We start from the raw sequence: 17138 nt of genomic DNA, 5'->3' as shown, positions 1-17138 counted from the left end.
AAATGCTCATCATCACTGGCCATCAGAGAAATGCAAATCAAAACCACAGTGAGATACCATCTCACACCAGTTAGAATGGCCATCATTAAAAAATCAGGAAACAACAGGTGCTGGAGAGGATGTGGAGAAATAGGAACACTTTTACACTGTTGGTGGGACTGTAAACTAGTTCAACCATTGTGGAAGTCAGTGTGGCGATTCCTCAGGGATCTCGAACTAGAAATACCATTTGACCCAGCCATCCCATTACTGGGTATATACCCAAAGGACTATAAATCATGCTGCTATAAAGACACATGCACACGTATGTTTATTGCGGCACTATTCACAATAGCAAAGACTTGGAACCAACCCAAATGTCCAACAACGATAGACTGGATTAAGAAAATGTGGCACATATACACCATGGAATACTATGCAGCCATAAAAAATGATGAGTTCGTGTCCTTTGTAGGGACATGGATGAAACTGGAAAACATCATTCTCAGTAAACTATCGCAAGGACAAAAAACCAAACACCGCATGTTCTCACTCATAGGTGGGAATTGAACAATGAGAACACATGGACACAGGAAGGGGAACATCACACTCCAGGGACTGTTGTGGGGGAGGGACAGCATTAGGAGATACACCTAATGCTAAATGACAAGTTAATGGGTGCAGGAAATCAACATGGCACATGGATACATATGTAACAAACCTGCACATTGTGCACATGTACCCTAAAACCCTAAAGCATAAAAAAAAAAAAAAAAAAAAGAAACAGGGTCTCACTGCTCTTTCCACCATCTTTCTGCACCGCCACAATGGTGCGCATGAATGTCCTGGCTGATGCTCTCAAGAGCATCAACAGTGCCAAAAAGAGAGGCAAATGCCAGGTGCTTATTAGGCCGTGCTCCAAAGTCATCGTCCGGTTTCTCACTGTGATGATGAAGCATGGTTACATTGGCGAATTTGAAATCATTGATGATCACAGAGCTGGGAAAATTGTTGTGAACCTCACAGGCAGGCTAAACAAGTGTGGAGTGATCAGCCCCAAATTTGACGTGCAACTCAAAGATCTGGAAAAATGGCAGAATAATCTGCTTCCATCCCGCCAGTTTGGTTTCATTGTACTGACAACCTCAGCTGGCATCATGGACCATGAAGAAGCAAGATGAAAACACACAGGAGGGAAAATCCTGGGATTCTTTTTCTAGGGATGTAATACATATATTTACAAATAAAATGCCTCATGGACAATTAAAAAAAAAAAAAAGAAACAGGGTCTCACTATTTTGTCCAGGCTGGTCAGAAACTCTTGGCCTCAAGTGATCCTCCTGCCTCCACCTCCCAAAGCACTGGGATTACAGGCCTGAGCCACCACACCTGGCCTTAAGATTGTTTTGATTTTTCAATACCATAATTAGTAAAGCGATGACCATCTTCTGTCTCTGACTAATTCCCTAGGATTACAATACAAGGAGTTAGTAGGTCAAATGGTATGCATATTTTGAAGGTGTAAAGGGGAAAAAAACTTTTTTTTTCCTCTACTCACACATCTCTCAATAGTTCTGATCACCAAATGTATGTTTTTTTTTTTTCTCCCCCACACTGACCAATTCTCCAGCACTAGCTGGCTGTCCTATAATTCAATTCATGTCTGATACTTACTACCTGGAGTTAGCATTAGATCCCACAGGGTGAAGGCCCAGTCCCACAAGATTGTCCCTCCCTTCAGATGCAATCATAAGTAGTAGGTCCCCAGAGAACAAACAATGTCTGTCTGACTTGGCTACAAATCAGAGGTTCCCACAACCCCCTTCTTGGGTTTGACCATTTGCTAGAGCAGCTCATAGAACACAGGAAAGTGCTTTACTTTATTACCTCTTTACCCTAAGGGATACAGCTCAGGAACAGAAGGACATTTATCACATAAGACAGGGGTCCCCAACCCCTGAACCCCGCAACCCCCAGGCCAGGGGCCAGTATCAGTCCATGGCCTGTTAGGAACCGGGCAGCAGAGCAGGAGGTAAGCAGCTGGTAAGCGAGCATTACAACCTGAGCTCCACCTCCTGTTAGGTTAGTGGTGGCATTAGACTCTCACAGGATCACAAGCTCTATTGTGAATTGCACATGCGAGGGATCTAGGTTGCGTGCTCCTTATGCGAATCTAATGCCTGATGATCTGAGGTGGAACAGTTTCATCCCAAAACCATCCCCCGCCTCCCTGTCCATGGAAAAACTGTCTTCCACAAAACCAGTCCCTGGTGCCAACAAGATTGGGGACCGCTGACCTAACAGACTGCAAAGATGTTAGGAGCTGTGTGCCAGGAAATGAGGGTAGCAACCAATTTTTATTTTTTTTAAGACAGGGTCTCACTCTGTCACCCACGCTGGAACACAGTGGCATGATCACAGCTCACTGCAGCCTCTACCTCAAGGCTTAAGTGATTCTGCCACCTCAGCTTCCTAGGTAGCTGGGACCACAGGCATGTGCCACCGTACCTGGCTAATTATTTATATTTATGTGGAGACAGGGTTTTGCCATGTTGCCCAGGCTGGTTTCAAACTCCTGGGCTCAAGCAATCCACCCAGCTTGGCCTCCCAATATACTTATTATATCACAACATTACAGAAGGCTTTTAATATTTACTACCAAATTACATTTTAGAAGGTTGAGACCAACTACTTACGCTCCCACCTAAAATCTATGAGAGTGATCATTTTCATATGTACTACCTGGGTATTATAATTTTTTAGAAACACTGGGTATTATAATTTTTATAGATCTTTGCCAAATTTGTGGGTAATATAAAGTATCATATTCATGTTTAAATTTCATTTGATTACTAATGAGAATAATGCCCCTTCCCGCACTCTTTATTTGCCACTTATGGGTTTTTATTCAGAATTTGCCTGTTTATATATTTTGCTATTTCTCTCTTGGGCCTTTTATCTTTTCTTTATCTATTTGTGAGGTTTTAAAGCATTCTCCTAAGCCTGGGCATCATGGTGAAACCCCGTCTCTACAAAAAAAAAAAAAAAAAAAAAAAAAAAAAAAAATTAGCCAGGCATGGCGGTGTGTACCTATAGTCCCAGCTACTTGGGAGGCTGAGGTAGGAGGATCACCTAAGCCCAGGGAGATCAAGGGCACAGGATTAGATGAAGGTATGCATTCTTGGTAAGAATATCACGGAAGTGGTGTGCTTTTCAGTACATCATATCTGGGTGTACACGATATAGATTTTTTCTTTTTAAGATGGGGTCTGGCTCTGCCGCCCAGGCTGGAGTGCAGTGGTAAAATCTTGGCTTACTGCAATCTCTGCCTCCTGGGCTTAATCGATCCTCCCACCTCAGCCTCTGGAGTAGCTGGGACCACAGGCCCGTGGCATCACATCCAGCTAATTTTTGTATTTTTATAGAGATGAGGCTTATCACATTGCCCAGGCTGATCTTAAACTCCTGCTCTCCAGGGATCCACCCGCCTCTGCCTCCGAAAGTGCTGGGAATACAGGCATGAGCCACTGCTCCTGGGCCACAGTATTTATATTAGAAAAAAGTCAAGTACTGTACATGAGTTTCAGGAGCAGGAGAGAAATAAGGGAAGAGTTGTATAAAGAAGGGTGGTCGACTGTCTTGCTGGCATTCACGTTCCCCCATGTCTTGAGATCAGGTGTGGCTGTGTGACTTGCTCCGGCAATGAAAGGGGAGTAGAGGAGGTGTGTGTGACCTCCAGGCAGGAGATCTAACAGCCACCATGGAGGCCTCCATGCTTGTTCCCAAGTCTGCCAAAAGACGGAGAATGCTACTGATAGCCCAGGTTCCTGAGACAATATTCCAGTAGAGTCACAGCCAATCTGTGATATTTTGAGTGAGAAATAAACCTTTGTTGTTAGCCCTGAGATTTGGGTGTCATTCACTGCTGCGGCATAATTGAGCCCACCTGGACTCCATCAGAGAGTTTTCCAACTTGAATAAATGTCCACAATGGGCCATGCAGGGTTCTAGGTGGGTATCCAAAATGTCATGTAAGCTGGGCGCACTGGCTCACGCCTGCAATCCCAACACTTTGGGAGGCTGAGGCAGGCAGATCACTTGAGGTCAGGAGTTCAAGACCAGCCTGGCCAACATGGTAAAACCCCGTCTCTACTAAAAATACAAAAATGAGTTGGGTATGGTGGCGGGCGCCTGTAATCCCAGCTACTCGGGACGCTGAGGCAGATGAATTGCTTAAACCGGGGAGGTGGAGGCTGCAGTGAGCCAGGATCACACCACTGTATTCCAGCCTGGGTGACAGAGCCAGACTCCATCTCAAAAAAACAAAACAAAAAATGTTATGTAAGATGTGTCATTCTGAGCATAACTTTTCCCTACCTTCCTATCCAAGCAGATGGCAGGTTCTGGGTTCATTGTCTCACGATGAATGTTAAAGGAAGGAGAATACATTGTTGAACAAGGTTTATCCGTATTAAGATTATACTATGTGTCTTTGAATCAAATCCATCTTTGTGATAAAACAAAGAGCTTCTGAGGAAAACCAAAATGTTTTCCCTAGGGTTCAGTCCTGGGGCAGCCTAATTGGATTTGGGTGCAAAAAATGTAAAATGTTCTCTAACTTTAACCCTCATCAGCCTGACTTTGTACAACAGTTGTTAGGGTCTTCCTAGGCTGGTGGGTGGCTCCAATACTTAAAACTGTAAAAATGGAGATTCGATGTGTTCTATTGTTTCCTCAGTGGTGAGTTCTCTGAATTTGTTTTCTTCCTGCACTGTTGGGTGATCCTCTTTGCACGGAGACCCCCTGGCTGGATGGCCAGCTGTGCCTGCTTGTGGGTCTCACTAAAGGGAGAGGCACGGTGTTTTCCCAGCATTAGAGATGAAAACGATGTGCTGCTGAGCAGAGGGCCCGGTGGCTGCTCTTCCAGACTTGGTATTCTTATCCTCGCTACTGCAGGAAACATGTTCTCTCTGGCTCATAATGGAGAGTGAGATGGAGACTTGTGTGTACGTGGAGATGTATAGGCATCTGACGGCTTGGCTGCTCCCCTGCCGCACTCCAAGTCCTCCCCCTCCAAGTTGCCTCAGTAAGCCCACTCCTGCTCCTGGATTCCACCACTTGCAGCTATGACAGGCTCTTTGGCAGGGGTCCCACCTTTTATGGTAGTATTCTCCCATGCTTGCTAGCAGCATTTTAGGCTGCAGTTTCCCTCTTCAATACGATCCCGTATGTTTTCGTTTTCTCAGAAATTTCTTAGTTTCAGATCCACTAAGGCTTCCCTTTCTTGTTTTAACTTTGCCAACGTATTCCTCTGTTCTTTGTTTTGTTTTTGTGACAGTCTTGCTCTGTTGTGCAGGCTGGAATGCGGTGGTGCAATCTCAGCTTACTGCAACCTCTGCCTCCCAGGTTCAAGCGATTCTCCTGCCTCAGCTTCCGGAGTAGCTGAGATTACAGGCATGTACCACCACACCCGGCTAATTTTTTTTTTTTTTGTAGAGAGGGGGTTTCACCATATTGGCCAGGCTGGTCTCAAACTCCTGACCTCAAGTGATCCGCCAGCCTCAGCCTCCCAAAGTGCTGGGATTACAGGTATGAGCCACCATGCCTGGCCTATTTCTCTGCTCCACAATTTTTTCCTCTGCCTCTAGGATCAAGCAATTCTCCTCCTCAGCCTCCCAAGTAGTGATTACAGGTGCCTGCCACCAGCCAGTAATTTTTGTGTCACCATGTTGGCCAGGCTGGTCTCGAACTCCTGACCTTGTGATCCACCCGCCTTGGCCTCCCAAAGTGCTGGGATTACAGGCGTGAGCCACTGCACCTGGCCAAAAAAGTGTATCATTTCTAAGATTCGGTGCAGGAGTAGGGGTAGGGAGGATCAATATGCTTAGTCCACTAGATCGTTAAAATGTGTTTTTAAAGAGTTTATCCTCTTAAAAGAGGGAACTGCTTAGCAATACAGGCAATTAGTAAGAAACAGTGAAAGTAACAGCGAACATCTAACATTCACTATCTATGTGAGCTCTCTGCGGGTTACATTTAAATCTCACCACCGCTTTACGAGGTAGATACTATTAGAATCTTCACTTTATAGATGTGGAAATGGGACACAGGTTAAATAACTCGGCTAAGGTTACACCACTAGCATTAAGAAGAGCTAGAAGTTGGGTGGTCTGCCTCCAGAACCTGGTGTGTAGCCCCTATGCTGTGATGTGTGCTACAATGTAAACCCTCCAGGAATTTAGAAAATGGTTACAAAGGCCGGGTGCAGTGTGGCTCATGCCTGTAATCCCAGCACTTTGGGAGGCCCAGGTGGGTAGATCACCTGAGGTCAGGAGTTTGAGACCAGCCTGGCCAACATGGTGAAACCCCGTGCCTACCAAAAATACAAAAAAAAAAAAAAAAAAAAAAATTGGCTGGGCATGGTGGCACATGCCTGTGATCCAGCTACTCAGGAGGCTAAGCCAGAAGAATCACTTGAACCCAGGAGGTGGAGGTTGCAGTGAGCCGAGATCACACCACTGAACTCCAGCCTGGGCGACATAGCAAGACTCTATCTCAAAGAAAGAAAAGAAAATGGTTACAAAGTTAGCGTCCCAACTCTGAATAGTGTTTTGTTTGGCAAGGGTCTGAAACAAGGCAAATCGTGGCATGTCTGGGTAACAGGTGGACATGGTGAACCAGTTTGGATCTGTGTTCCAGAACCTTGATTTTTATTTTCAATCTCTCCCTTACTACGCCTTTACTCCTACCCAGGTGATATGGATGAGCAAAAACTTGGTAGTCATCACTGACTCCTCTGTCTTCCACACAACTCATCAGCAAACCTGCTTTTATTCCTTTAAAATATAGCCTGAGTCTCACCACTTTTTCTATGTCCATGGTATCTGGGATCTAGAGATCAGGGTGTCAGAATCAAAAAGCTGTCCCTGACTGCCTCTGAAACCCCAGGATGCTGAAGAACCCGACTGCTGCTCCAAAGGAACTCTCACATCCTGTGAGCCTGCTGGCTGGCACAAGACCCACCAGAGCAACAGAAAACTGCCCCCCACCCAACCTCTGTCTCCCAAATCTTTCCCTTTCGTGAACTCCACACTTCTCTCCTGGCTTGGAGAGGAATTGGCTTCCTTTGATATATTTCTATGTCTCTCTTATCTCATTAGATTACCACTTCAGAGAGGGACTGTGCTCCAAGATTTTCCTGTTTCCAGTAGTACCTGGAATCCTGTCATGCGGCATGTAACTGCCACTGGGAACAAGGAAGTTTTCTAGAGGAAAAGCTGAAACCAAACGTGGAATTTCAGCGTAACTATCTCATGATATAGCCGAAGTGAAATACAGAGATGTGAATGCCAAGTTGTTTCTACCTAATTCATTGGACATTTCTCAGCATCTGGGTTTTTAAATGTATATATTTTTGAAATCACTGTTTTAAGCACTGTTTTGATTTAGTTGATAATTTAATCAATTATTTTAAATAATTACTAGGCTATTTAAATTAGTAGATGACAAACATCATTTGTAGTAGGAAGTATAGCTCAAAACCATCTTCTTTTTAATTCTTAGGGACTAACACCTTTGTCTTCACTGCTACACTCAGTTAATGTTTAGAGCCAATTCTTGCTTATGTTTTGGAAGTTGATGATTTAGACCCTCCCTGACAAAAATAAATCCACCTACACTTGGTTTAATCCTAGGAAGTTGTTTCAGTTGTAAACCCTTTTAGAAACAATCCTCAAATAGATGACATAAGTAAACCTAGCTTTCAGAAAAACATCTGCCCTACTTTGGGGAGGTTCCCAAATCTACGCAAGTTCATTTACTTCTATGTCATAGTTGTATTTACATGATATTATACAATAAACTGATCTACCAAGAGAAAAAGATACTTCCGATATTAAATGCCAGACACACTATATATCAACATAATTAATAAATACTAATTCTTTTACAAACAGATATGGAAATACTCAGGTTTATTCTTTAGTATTTTGTTCTATTGGCTGGTTTCTGTGGTTGTAAACTTCCACAACGCTTCTCTTTCATAGTATTAGACATTCTACTTGCTTTTTCTTTTTTTTTTTTTTTTTTTTTGAGATGGAGTCTCGCTCTGCCACCCAGGCTGGAGTGCAGTGGCGTGATCTTGGCTCACTGCAACCTTTGCCTCCTGGGTTCAAGCGATTCTACTGCCTCAGCCTCCCAAGTAGCTGGGACTACAGGCACCACCATCACACCCGACTTAATTTTTGTATTTTTAGAAGAGATGGGGTTTCATTATGTTGGCCAGGATGGTCTCGAACTTCTGACCTCAAGTGATCCGCTCCCCCTCAGCCTCCCAAAATGCTGGGATTACAGGTGTTAAGCCACTGCACCCAGCCTCTACTGGCTTTTGAAGTAAAAAAAATTCCTGATTCTGCCCCCACTACACACACACGCGCGTGCGCGCGCGCGCACACACACACACACACACACACACACACACACACACACACACACACAGAGTACTGCCTCTAAATACAAAACTCCCCAGAATTACAGTTGAAAGATAAATGTTTTATGGTCATAGTCTCTCACTCATAGAAACAGGTTTGGATTTTCTCTGTTCCCATCACCCTCTGCTGGAATTTACAAGCCTAATAGATAATATCTGAATTACTGTGACTAACTGTGTGTATGGGCATAAACCCACAGATGAATTCAAATAATCTTCAAGAGACTGGAAGCAAAGCATACAGTATAAAGTTTCTTGTAAAAATAAATTGTAAATCTATCTTCATCCCTAAACTTTCAATAATTAAACACAAACAGTGAAGTGAGATATAAGACCCCAGAAATCAGATAAAGGTCAATGAGTATCTTGAGCTCAGAATAACCCCTACATTAAAGTGTATTATAAGGCTTCTTCTGCTGCACAGCACAGTAACACCTCCTTTATCTGGTGCTCCTTTTGCAATCTCAGATTATCTAGTATACAGTTAAAAATTATTTTTTTTCTTAAAAAAGCCATTCAAGAGAAAGAATACCTGTCACAAAGCATTTCATTTGTGTAAGAGGTAGGAGGTACCCTAATTAAGTCCACTGATGTACTGTGTACAGAAATGTTACATAATTGATTTAATAAGCTTGGTTGCCTTATTTTTTTCCTTGACCACTTTCCACTCTTCCTAATATACTGTAAATCAGCAACTTGGAAACAAAATAAGGGGTGCTAGAAACAAATACTCAGTTGTACGAAAAGGATCAAAACACAATTCCAGAAAAACACAGGTCTGCAGCCACTTATGATGGGGGGGGAAACTGTATATGATGATAGTCCTAAATTACCAAGGAAAAATTAAAGTGTTTTAATATATTCTAAGAAAACACAAGTGTACGATCCATTTAATACGTTCATCAAATGATTAAAGTAAAACAGACATTAGTTCTTAGTAAGTTAAGCTTCATTGGTCTGCAATATTTACCTACAGGATATGTTTTCTTCCTTGAGAATGCCATAAAATGAACAGACCTGTAATAAAATCAGAGCTCCTAATCTTCACTGAAAGAAAGGGCAATACAAGCTTATAGAGAAGAAATATGAATTTCAATTTCTCACCAATTGTATACATCATAAAGCATCCTGGGATCTAAAACACACATACCACTTAACAATAATGTTGTGTTGCTTGTTAACTTTGGTGCATTGATTAAAAGTTATCTGAAACTTAAGAATCTAGTCACATTCAATATAAATATCCTAGACTTTAGAAATCTGGATTATTTTGGCCAAAGTGTGGTGGCTCAACGCCTGTAATCCCAGCACTTTTTTCCAGGGCAGTGGTTGGTGGGGGGAGGTGGTGGTGATGACTTGAGGCCAGGAGTTTGAGACCAGCATGGCCAACATGGCAAAACCCCGTCTCTACAAAAAATATGAAAATTAGCTGGGCATGGTGGTGCAGGCCTATAATCCTCCCAGCTACTCAGGAGGCTGAGGGGCAGGGGGACAACTTGAGGCCGGGAGTTTGAGACCAGTGTGGCCAACATGGCAAAACCCTGTTTCTACAAGAAATACAAAAATTAGCCAGGTGTGGTGACCTATGCCTGTAATCCCAGCTACGTAGGAGACTGAGGTACGAGAATCGCTTGAAGCTAGGAGGCGGAAGTTGCAGTGAGCCGAGATCATACCACTGCACTCCAGCCTGGGCACAGAGCAAGTCTCAAAAAAAAAAAAAAAAAAACAAAAAAACAAACAAACAAAAAAAAACTGTATTGACAACGCCCCAAAAATCATATTAGAGCAGACATTTAGTGTCCACGGCCTAAACTTTTTAAAGTATAAGATTATAATTAGGACAATTTGGGACACGATTAATATTTGAAAAAACAGAACAGCACTTCTCTTCACAGTGTACCAAACAGAAACATTTTTTGTTTAAAATGTTTGCAAAAAGTAACATGCTATAATAATGAGTGGTAATAAATACATAATAAGTAGTCATAAAAATGTTCTGAAAATTTAAGAAGTAGGACCTTGCCTTTAGATCAGTAGTAGTCTTAAATGTCAACAAAACCTTTTATGACTATTTTTGTAAAAGATTTTGTAAAAATTCTACTTCTACCAATCCTTTTACTATAGCTCAAAATCACAGGGCTGCACTGTAATACCTGTTACTATGGTTTCCATTTTATTTTGGAATGGAAACTTCTGCAAGTCTAACATTACACCAATGTCATCTTGCTTTACATCACATTATTAAAATGTTAATGCACTTTAGAACGAAAGTATGCAATATATTTTCATTTCAAAAACACCCACAAACTAAAATAGATATTTAAAATCTTTATTGTTTCATCATCAAAAGTTTTCTTTCATAGAAGAATGGTAATGCTGTATCAGTGCATATTCTATGGAAAATTCATCTCGAGTAACTAGCCTAGAAATCAGAGACAGCACTATGTCAAGCTAGTGTACAAGGTCAAAGACACAATGCTGCCAATGCAATTAGTATATAGAAAGAATACGCAGCTGTTAGAAAAAGAGTCTATGGCCAAGTGGATAAAACAGTAGCAGTGCACTGCACTGACATCTAGAACAGAAAATGGGGAAGGACCAGAGAATGCACTTCCTGCAAAAAAAAGTCCAGTAGATCACAGGCACAAAGAGTTCCCAACTGTCTCACCAGCTCTCTAACTCATGTGTACCTGCATCTTCCTCTTTAAGTCTGAACATTGTAACACCACAAGCCACTTTCAGCCTCAAGTGTGAAAGGTCCAGCCACATGCCGATATTTCGTCCTGCTTCCCGTCATCTCATATCTAAAAGTCATGGCTTAAGTTAGGCAATAAAACCTGTGGCTTTAGGCATCTTTAGTAAAAAAGCTGAACAAATCCCAAATTTATTCCTATTTTCTTGAGAAATAAACTTCATAAAACAACAAACGATAGCTGTCATGATTACTGAGTTTTGCCTGATGGTGAAATAATTTTCATGTAAGTATACTGAATAAACATACAAACAAATATCCTTAACAAAATACTGTCAGACCAACTTGAATGTTTTATAACCCGCTCCCGAAAAAAGTCCTGATAATTGTTAGATGTAAACGACCACTACAAATTGATCATGCCTGGTTACTGGGAATTTTTTGGTCAGGTATGTTTCTGAAGCTGCTATATAGCTGGACTTGGCTACTTTGCATTAACTCACACAACAAATGCCTTTTATAAGGAAACAGCAGATCTATCATGATGAAATCAAAATCAAAACAGTTCAGAGGTATACAGGAAACTTGTCTTAAATACTTTTAAATTACATATGATATAACCTTAGAGAATAAGAACTACTATTACCATGGTCTAAATCTTAAACTGTTAATGCATGAATTATCTGTAAGACTAACAAGTTACTTGTTAATCATGGCAAGGCCTTGAGGGGGAGGGGGCACTCTGAATGTACGGCATAGCAATTATTTTCCAGGTAAGTAAACACTTCTAAGTGTTATTAAACTATATTTGAAAAGTTATTTTATGTAATATATACAACATACAAAATAAGTCAAAAGGAGGAAGCAGAGGAAGGTTTTCTGGCATATATGATGCAAACATACAACTGTCCCTCATCAGTAGTGGTTCCATGTATGTCCATTTTAACAGGGTAAAACATGAAAGGTTGATAGGAGATCACAAATTTCACTTATAAATAGAAACAGGATTCAAAAACTGGAATTTCAATTCATTTCTTCCCACATTGCAACTCACTCTAACAATAATAAACAAATAAAAACCCTATCTCAAAAATCTGTTTTTACATCCTTAAAGTTTAACATAAATTCTTCTAACAATTCAGAAGAAAAGCACTCCTCTGTAGCAATTCCATAAAATAATTTTAAATTCACAAAACATCTGTCTACCAGTAAAACCAACAACCCTTAACGGAGGGCATGGGCAGTAACACTTGGCCCCTCTGAAGTATAAATGCAGCTCTATTTGCACTGAGTATACAGTCTATAACGTATGTCAACCATCTGCATGTTTGCATAACATTGGGAGTGACGTCATCCTGACTGATTGAAAACTTATTTTTATAATTTTTGTAATAATGGAGGCTAAATAATTTTAAGAGAAAAGATGTATTTGCCCAGTAATAGAACTGGCAAAATTCTGAATTCCTAACCAACGCAAATGATTACATTAAAAAAGTGTTTAACATTGCATATTGATTCCAAAAAACATCAACCGAACAGGAAAAACACATAAATATTTAAATTCAGCAGGACACCACAAAAAGCATACTATAGATAAGTGTGAAATCAGTCAAGCTTTTCCAAAAGAGAAAATCCTTTTAATCCTTCAGCAAGTCTCTGTGAAAATAGTATGCTTACAATAAAAGTGAGAAGGGAGCACCTAAAATACCCCCAAGAGGCTTGCTATACCATTCAGCATTACCTGCCCCGTCTCCTGTGTGCGTGAATGGCCAACAAATGACAGGAAGTCCATTTGACAATAGTTCAGTAATTTCTTTTCACCACTGCTGCCAGCTGAAGTCGTCATTGCTTCCAAAGACCAAGAAAAAGCCTAGTATAGTTGCAAAGATGACTGTGTTTCCTGTGAGAACAAGTGCACAAGCTCCCCACTCAATCTATGGAAGTAAGATACACTCAGTTAACAGCCATGAAAAACTAAAGGAAAAAAAAAAAAAAAAAAAAAATCAAGGCTCTAGTTGTATCCCAATTATGATCTAAAAGAAACATGGCTTGTAACAACAATTGTCACAGTGCTGAACACATACTTATAAACATATATAGTATAAAAAAATATATAAATATATATAAATATATAGTAAAAAATATAAATATATAGTATAAATATATATAAATATATACAGTATAAATATAAATACATTAATAGTATAAAAGTGGTACTTTTATAATAGTATTTTCATTTACCTTTGGTTCCTTTAAAAAGAAAGTCATGAAATGACCATTCAAAAACAAGTTTGACTTCTGGGCTACGAAGAAGCAGCATAAAATTCTACAAGTTTCTGTTTATAAAGGAATGTGCTTACTCTTCCTTAATCTAAAAATCTATCTAGAGTAGATTAAATTTTAGCATATCACAGATGGAAACACACCCGTGTACATTCTTTTGAAGGGGTGGGAAAATAATTGCCTTCTCCATATGGCTGTCTTCTCTACCTCCCCAAAGATGAAGGCGCATGGATCAGTGAGTCTGGGAGGAAGAACTGAGTACCTGTAGCCAGCCCCTTCCCCTCTTCAGTGCTTTTCTGCCTGCAGAGCACATGCATCTTCTCAGGTCTTCCATATTTTAGGTTTTACAGGATAGGCCTGGGTTGTTCAGTACTGCGGGAGTTGATATGCTCAACTCTGACAGTTAAGTACTAGCCAGCCGGCCAGGTGCAGTGGCTCATCCCAGCACTTTGGGAGGCTGAGGTGGGTGGATCACGAGGTCAGGAGATCGAGACCATTCTGGCTAACACGGTGAAACCCCGTCTCCACTAAAAATCCGAAAAAAATTAGCCGGGCGTGGTGGTGGGCACCTGTAGTCCCAGCTGAGGCAGGAGAATGGCGTGAACCCGGGAGGCAGAGCTTGCAGTGAGCCGAGATCGCACCACTGCACTCCAGGCTGGGCGACAGAGTGAGACTCCGTCTCAAAAAAAAAAAAAAAAAAAAAAAAAAGTATTAGCAAGCCAACAGTTGCTGCAGATTCAAGCCACATTCTCCAATATCACTTTTATTAGTTAACAAGAACAAACAATAAAGTGAGATTTTAATCTCTATCTTCTAGGCTCTTATGTCTTTCATCTGTTTTCACATCATTAACAAAAACTTTGCTTGAGAAAAATGTAACACATGTTCAATATAAAATCATTAATGGAAGAATATATTCACTTACCAGATGTGCTCTGGCAAATACAATAGGGAGTCCAAAAGCTGATACGACAATGCCCGTTGTAAGAAAGATGGCAAGTTCCTTACAAGCGTTACTCATAGCATCTGTATCATCCACTAATCTTCTTGCTATGCAGTATGGAATAGGTGAAAGGATGTAAAAAAATAGAACAAAGAGGGGCCAGTATTTGCTAGAAAAAGAAAAATAAGTTAATGTAATTTTTACTATGGCATTTTCCTACACACAAAATATGGTCTTTTTAAAAAATCAAGATTCAATTCCTTGACTTCTAATGGATGATACCCAACCTTAGCATAAAGATGAAACAACCCTAAACTTCTCTTACAACACAAGGAACTCCCAAATTACAGAAATCAAAATACAGAAAAGAAGCTAAAAGTAATTTCGAACACTTTTAGTCAGAATATAGAATTTATCACAATAAAAATAGATAGCTTTTACTTTACATCTAGTTAACTGTATTGTACCACAGTCATTTCCTGGTTTTGATAACTATGGTTATGTAAGATCTTATGACTCTGGCAGGCTGCGTGGAGGGTACAGGGGACCTCTGTGTACGATTTTCACAACTTCTTCAGAATCTAAAATTGTTTCAAAACAAAAAGTTAAAAAGAAATAGATGCCCTTAAAACTACCACAGAATAAAATAGGTATCATGGTGGAGATCTGATTATACAGAGGCTAATGATAAGCAGCTATTTATGTTTCCTAAATTTTTTTTTTTTTTTGAGACGGAGTCTCGCTCTGTTGCCCAGGCTAGAGTGCAGTAGCATGATCTCGGCTCACTGCAACTTCTGCCTCCTGGGTTCAAGTGACTCTCCTGCCTCAGCCCCCCTGACTAGCTGGGATTACAGGCATGCGCCACCACGCCCGGCTAATTTTTGTATTTTTTAGTGGAGATGGGGTTTCACCATGTTGGCTAGGCTGGTCTTAAACTCCTGACCTCAGGTGATCCACCCGCCTTGGCCTCCCAAAGTGCTAGGATTACAGGCATGAGCCACTGCGCCTGACCATTTCCTAAATATTTTAAGAAAAAAAATTAAAAATTGAATATATGCTTAAGAAAAATAATTCAAATAGTACAAAAGCACAAAAAGTAAAGACTAAAAGTTCCAAATCTCCTCTTGCCCACTTTCCTATTGAGCTTCTCAGGGACCCTTCCACATTTCCACATAAACTTTAAAATATGAATGGGTCCCTGCAGTTTTCTAACAATATGTCTTGAACATATTTACATGTTAGCACTTACAGCTCTTCCTCATTCTTTTTAAGACTGCCTAGTATTTCCATTAAAAGATTTACTATAATTTAACCATTTTTCTTTTGAAGGACATTTAGGATGTTTTCAGAATTTTTTTTGGCTCTTATAAATAAGCACAAAAGAACAAAACAGAAACAAAAACCAAAAAACAAGGCTGCTTGAACATCCATACTCTCCCCCACTAAATATATCTTTGTAAACTTCTGCAAGTGGGTTTGTATGAGAAAGTCTAAGAAGTGAAAGGGCTACCTCAAAGAATATATACTTTGAGAGCTACAAGCAAACTTATCTCCAAGAAAACTATCTATGTGTACTTCCCCCACAGCACAAAAGAGTGCCTGTTTGCCCTGTCTCTTGTCTTTGCCAATGGATTTTGTTTAGTTTTGAGTGAGGCTGGGGATATTTTTATGTGCTTATTAGCAATTTGTAGTTCTCTTTTTGTATTTATTTTTCTATTGAGTTGTCCATCTTTTTCTAATTTATCTAAATGTTAAAATGTTAACTTTGAGAAGTTCTTTCTATCCTAAGTAATTTTTTTTTTTTTTTGGAAACAGAGTCTTGCTCTGTCACCCAGGCTAGAGTGCAGTGGCGTGATCTCGGCTCACTGCAACCTCTATCTCCTGGGTTCAGGTGATTCTCCTGCCTCAGCCTCCCAAGTACCTGGGACTACACGCACGTGTCACCATGCCCGGCTAATTTTTTTGTATTTTTAGTACAGATGGGGTTTCACCATGTTAGTCAGGCTGGTCTCGAACTCCTGACCTCAGGCAGTCCTCCTGCCTTGGTCCCCCAAAGTGCTGGGATTACAGGCGTAAGCCACCGCACCCGGCCAGAAGGTAATTGTTTACATCTCTCTTTTTTTTTTTAGTTAATTGTGCTTTGACTGCTTATGGTATTTTTTTTGCAAAAAGACATTTTAAATTTTCTTGTAATTAGTATTATCAATAGATGTTAAAAACTGAGCAGGAGGGCTCAGGTACTGCATAGCTATCTTGCCATTGCAGACTCAGCAGCAGTGAAAGAGCAGGTAACAGCCAAAAATCTTATTTGCATCTTGGTGTCCTAAAATCTTTAGAAACAAATTTTAAGTGACGATTTTTACAAAGGTATGTGTTTGGTAAGTGAACATTTCTCCGTGTTACTTTTACAGTAGTAAAAAAAATATTTTTTAAGCTTTAAAAGTAGAAAAATTTTACCCTTAAATATTCAGAAAGACAAACATTTTACATACTTGTATATTGGAAGGGCACATCCAAGCATCAAAAACATCAGTCCGATTGCTCCTCCAAAGGACAAACTAATCAAAGCTGCAAAGCAAATAAAAAGTGCAACAGGAATATAAATTAAATAAATATTATTTTTATTAGTATCAGCAGTCTGAACATTATCTGTAACCTCAGAAGCAAAAATCCCTCAAACGTATTAATAGTAAGTTGCTATCAAAAGTGTAAGTTATCTAGTCTTAGAATAAGCCTTCTGTGGTATCTTCAAG

At 40.3% G+C, this 17138-nt stretch overlaps 2 protein-coding genes across 3 annotated transcripts in view; one reads left to right on the top strand and one right to left on the bottom strand.

Annotated features, from left to right (window-relative positions):
- Positions 1–17138, bottom strand: part of LEPROTL1 (leptin receptor overlapping transcript like 1) — a 50883-nt gene that overhangs the window by 27157 nt on the left and 6588 nt on the right. The window contains exons 2-4 of one of the 2 annotated variants that reach the window (XM_032144451.2): positions 16878–16953; positions 14368–14554; positions 10204–13093 (exon numbers count right to left, since the gene is read on the bottom strand). In XM_032144451.2, the coding sequence (XP_032000342.1) occupies positions 12977–13093; positions 14368–14554; positions 16878–16953 (380 nt within the window). In that variant the 3' untranslated portion in view covers positions 10204–12976. Of the gene's footprint in view, positions 1–10203; positions 13094–14367; positions 14555–16877; positions 16954–17138 lie in introns of those variants that run through there. The other variant, XM_032144450.2, reaches the window with a different exon arrangement.
- Positions 783–1357, top strand: LOC116462134 (small ribosomal subunit protein uS8-like). Its single transcript, XM_032754048.2, has one exon. It carries the CDS (start codon positions 807–809, stop codon positions 1158–1160), a length of 354 nt encoding a protein of 117 aa, XP_032609939.1. The 5' UTR covers positions 783–806; the 3' UTR covers positions 1161–1357.

This window comes from Hylobates moloch, unplaced genomic scaffold, assembly GCF_009828535.3.
Source record: "Hylobates moloch isolate HMO894 unplaced genomic scaffold, HMol_V3 SCAFFOLD_22, whole genome shotgun sequence".
Lineage (NCBI taxonomy): Eukaryota > Metazoa > Chordata > Mammalia > Primates > Hylobatidae > Hylobates > Hylobates moloch.
This window is presented reverse-complemented; position numbering and strand designations above follow the sequence as displayed.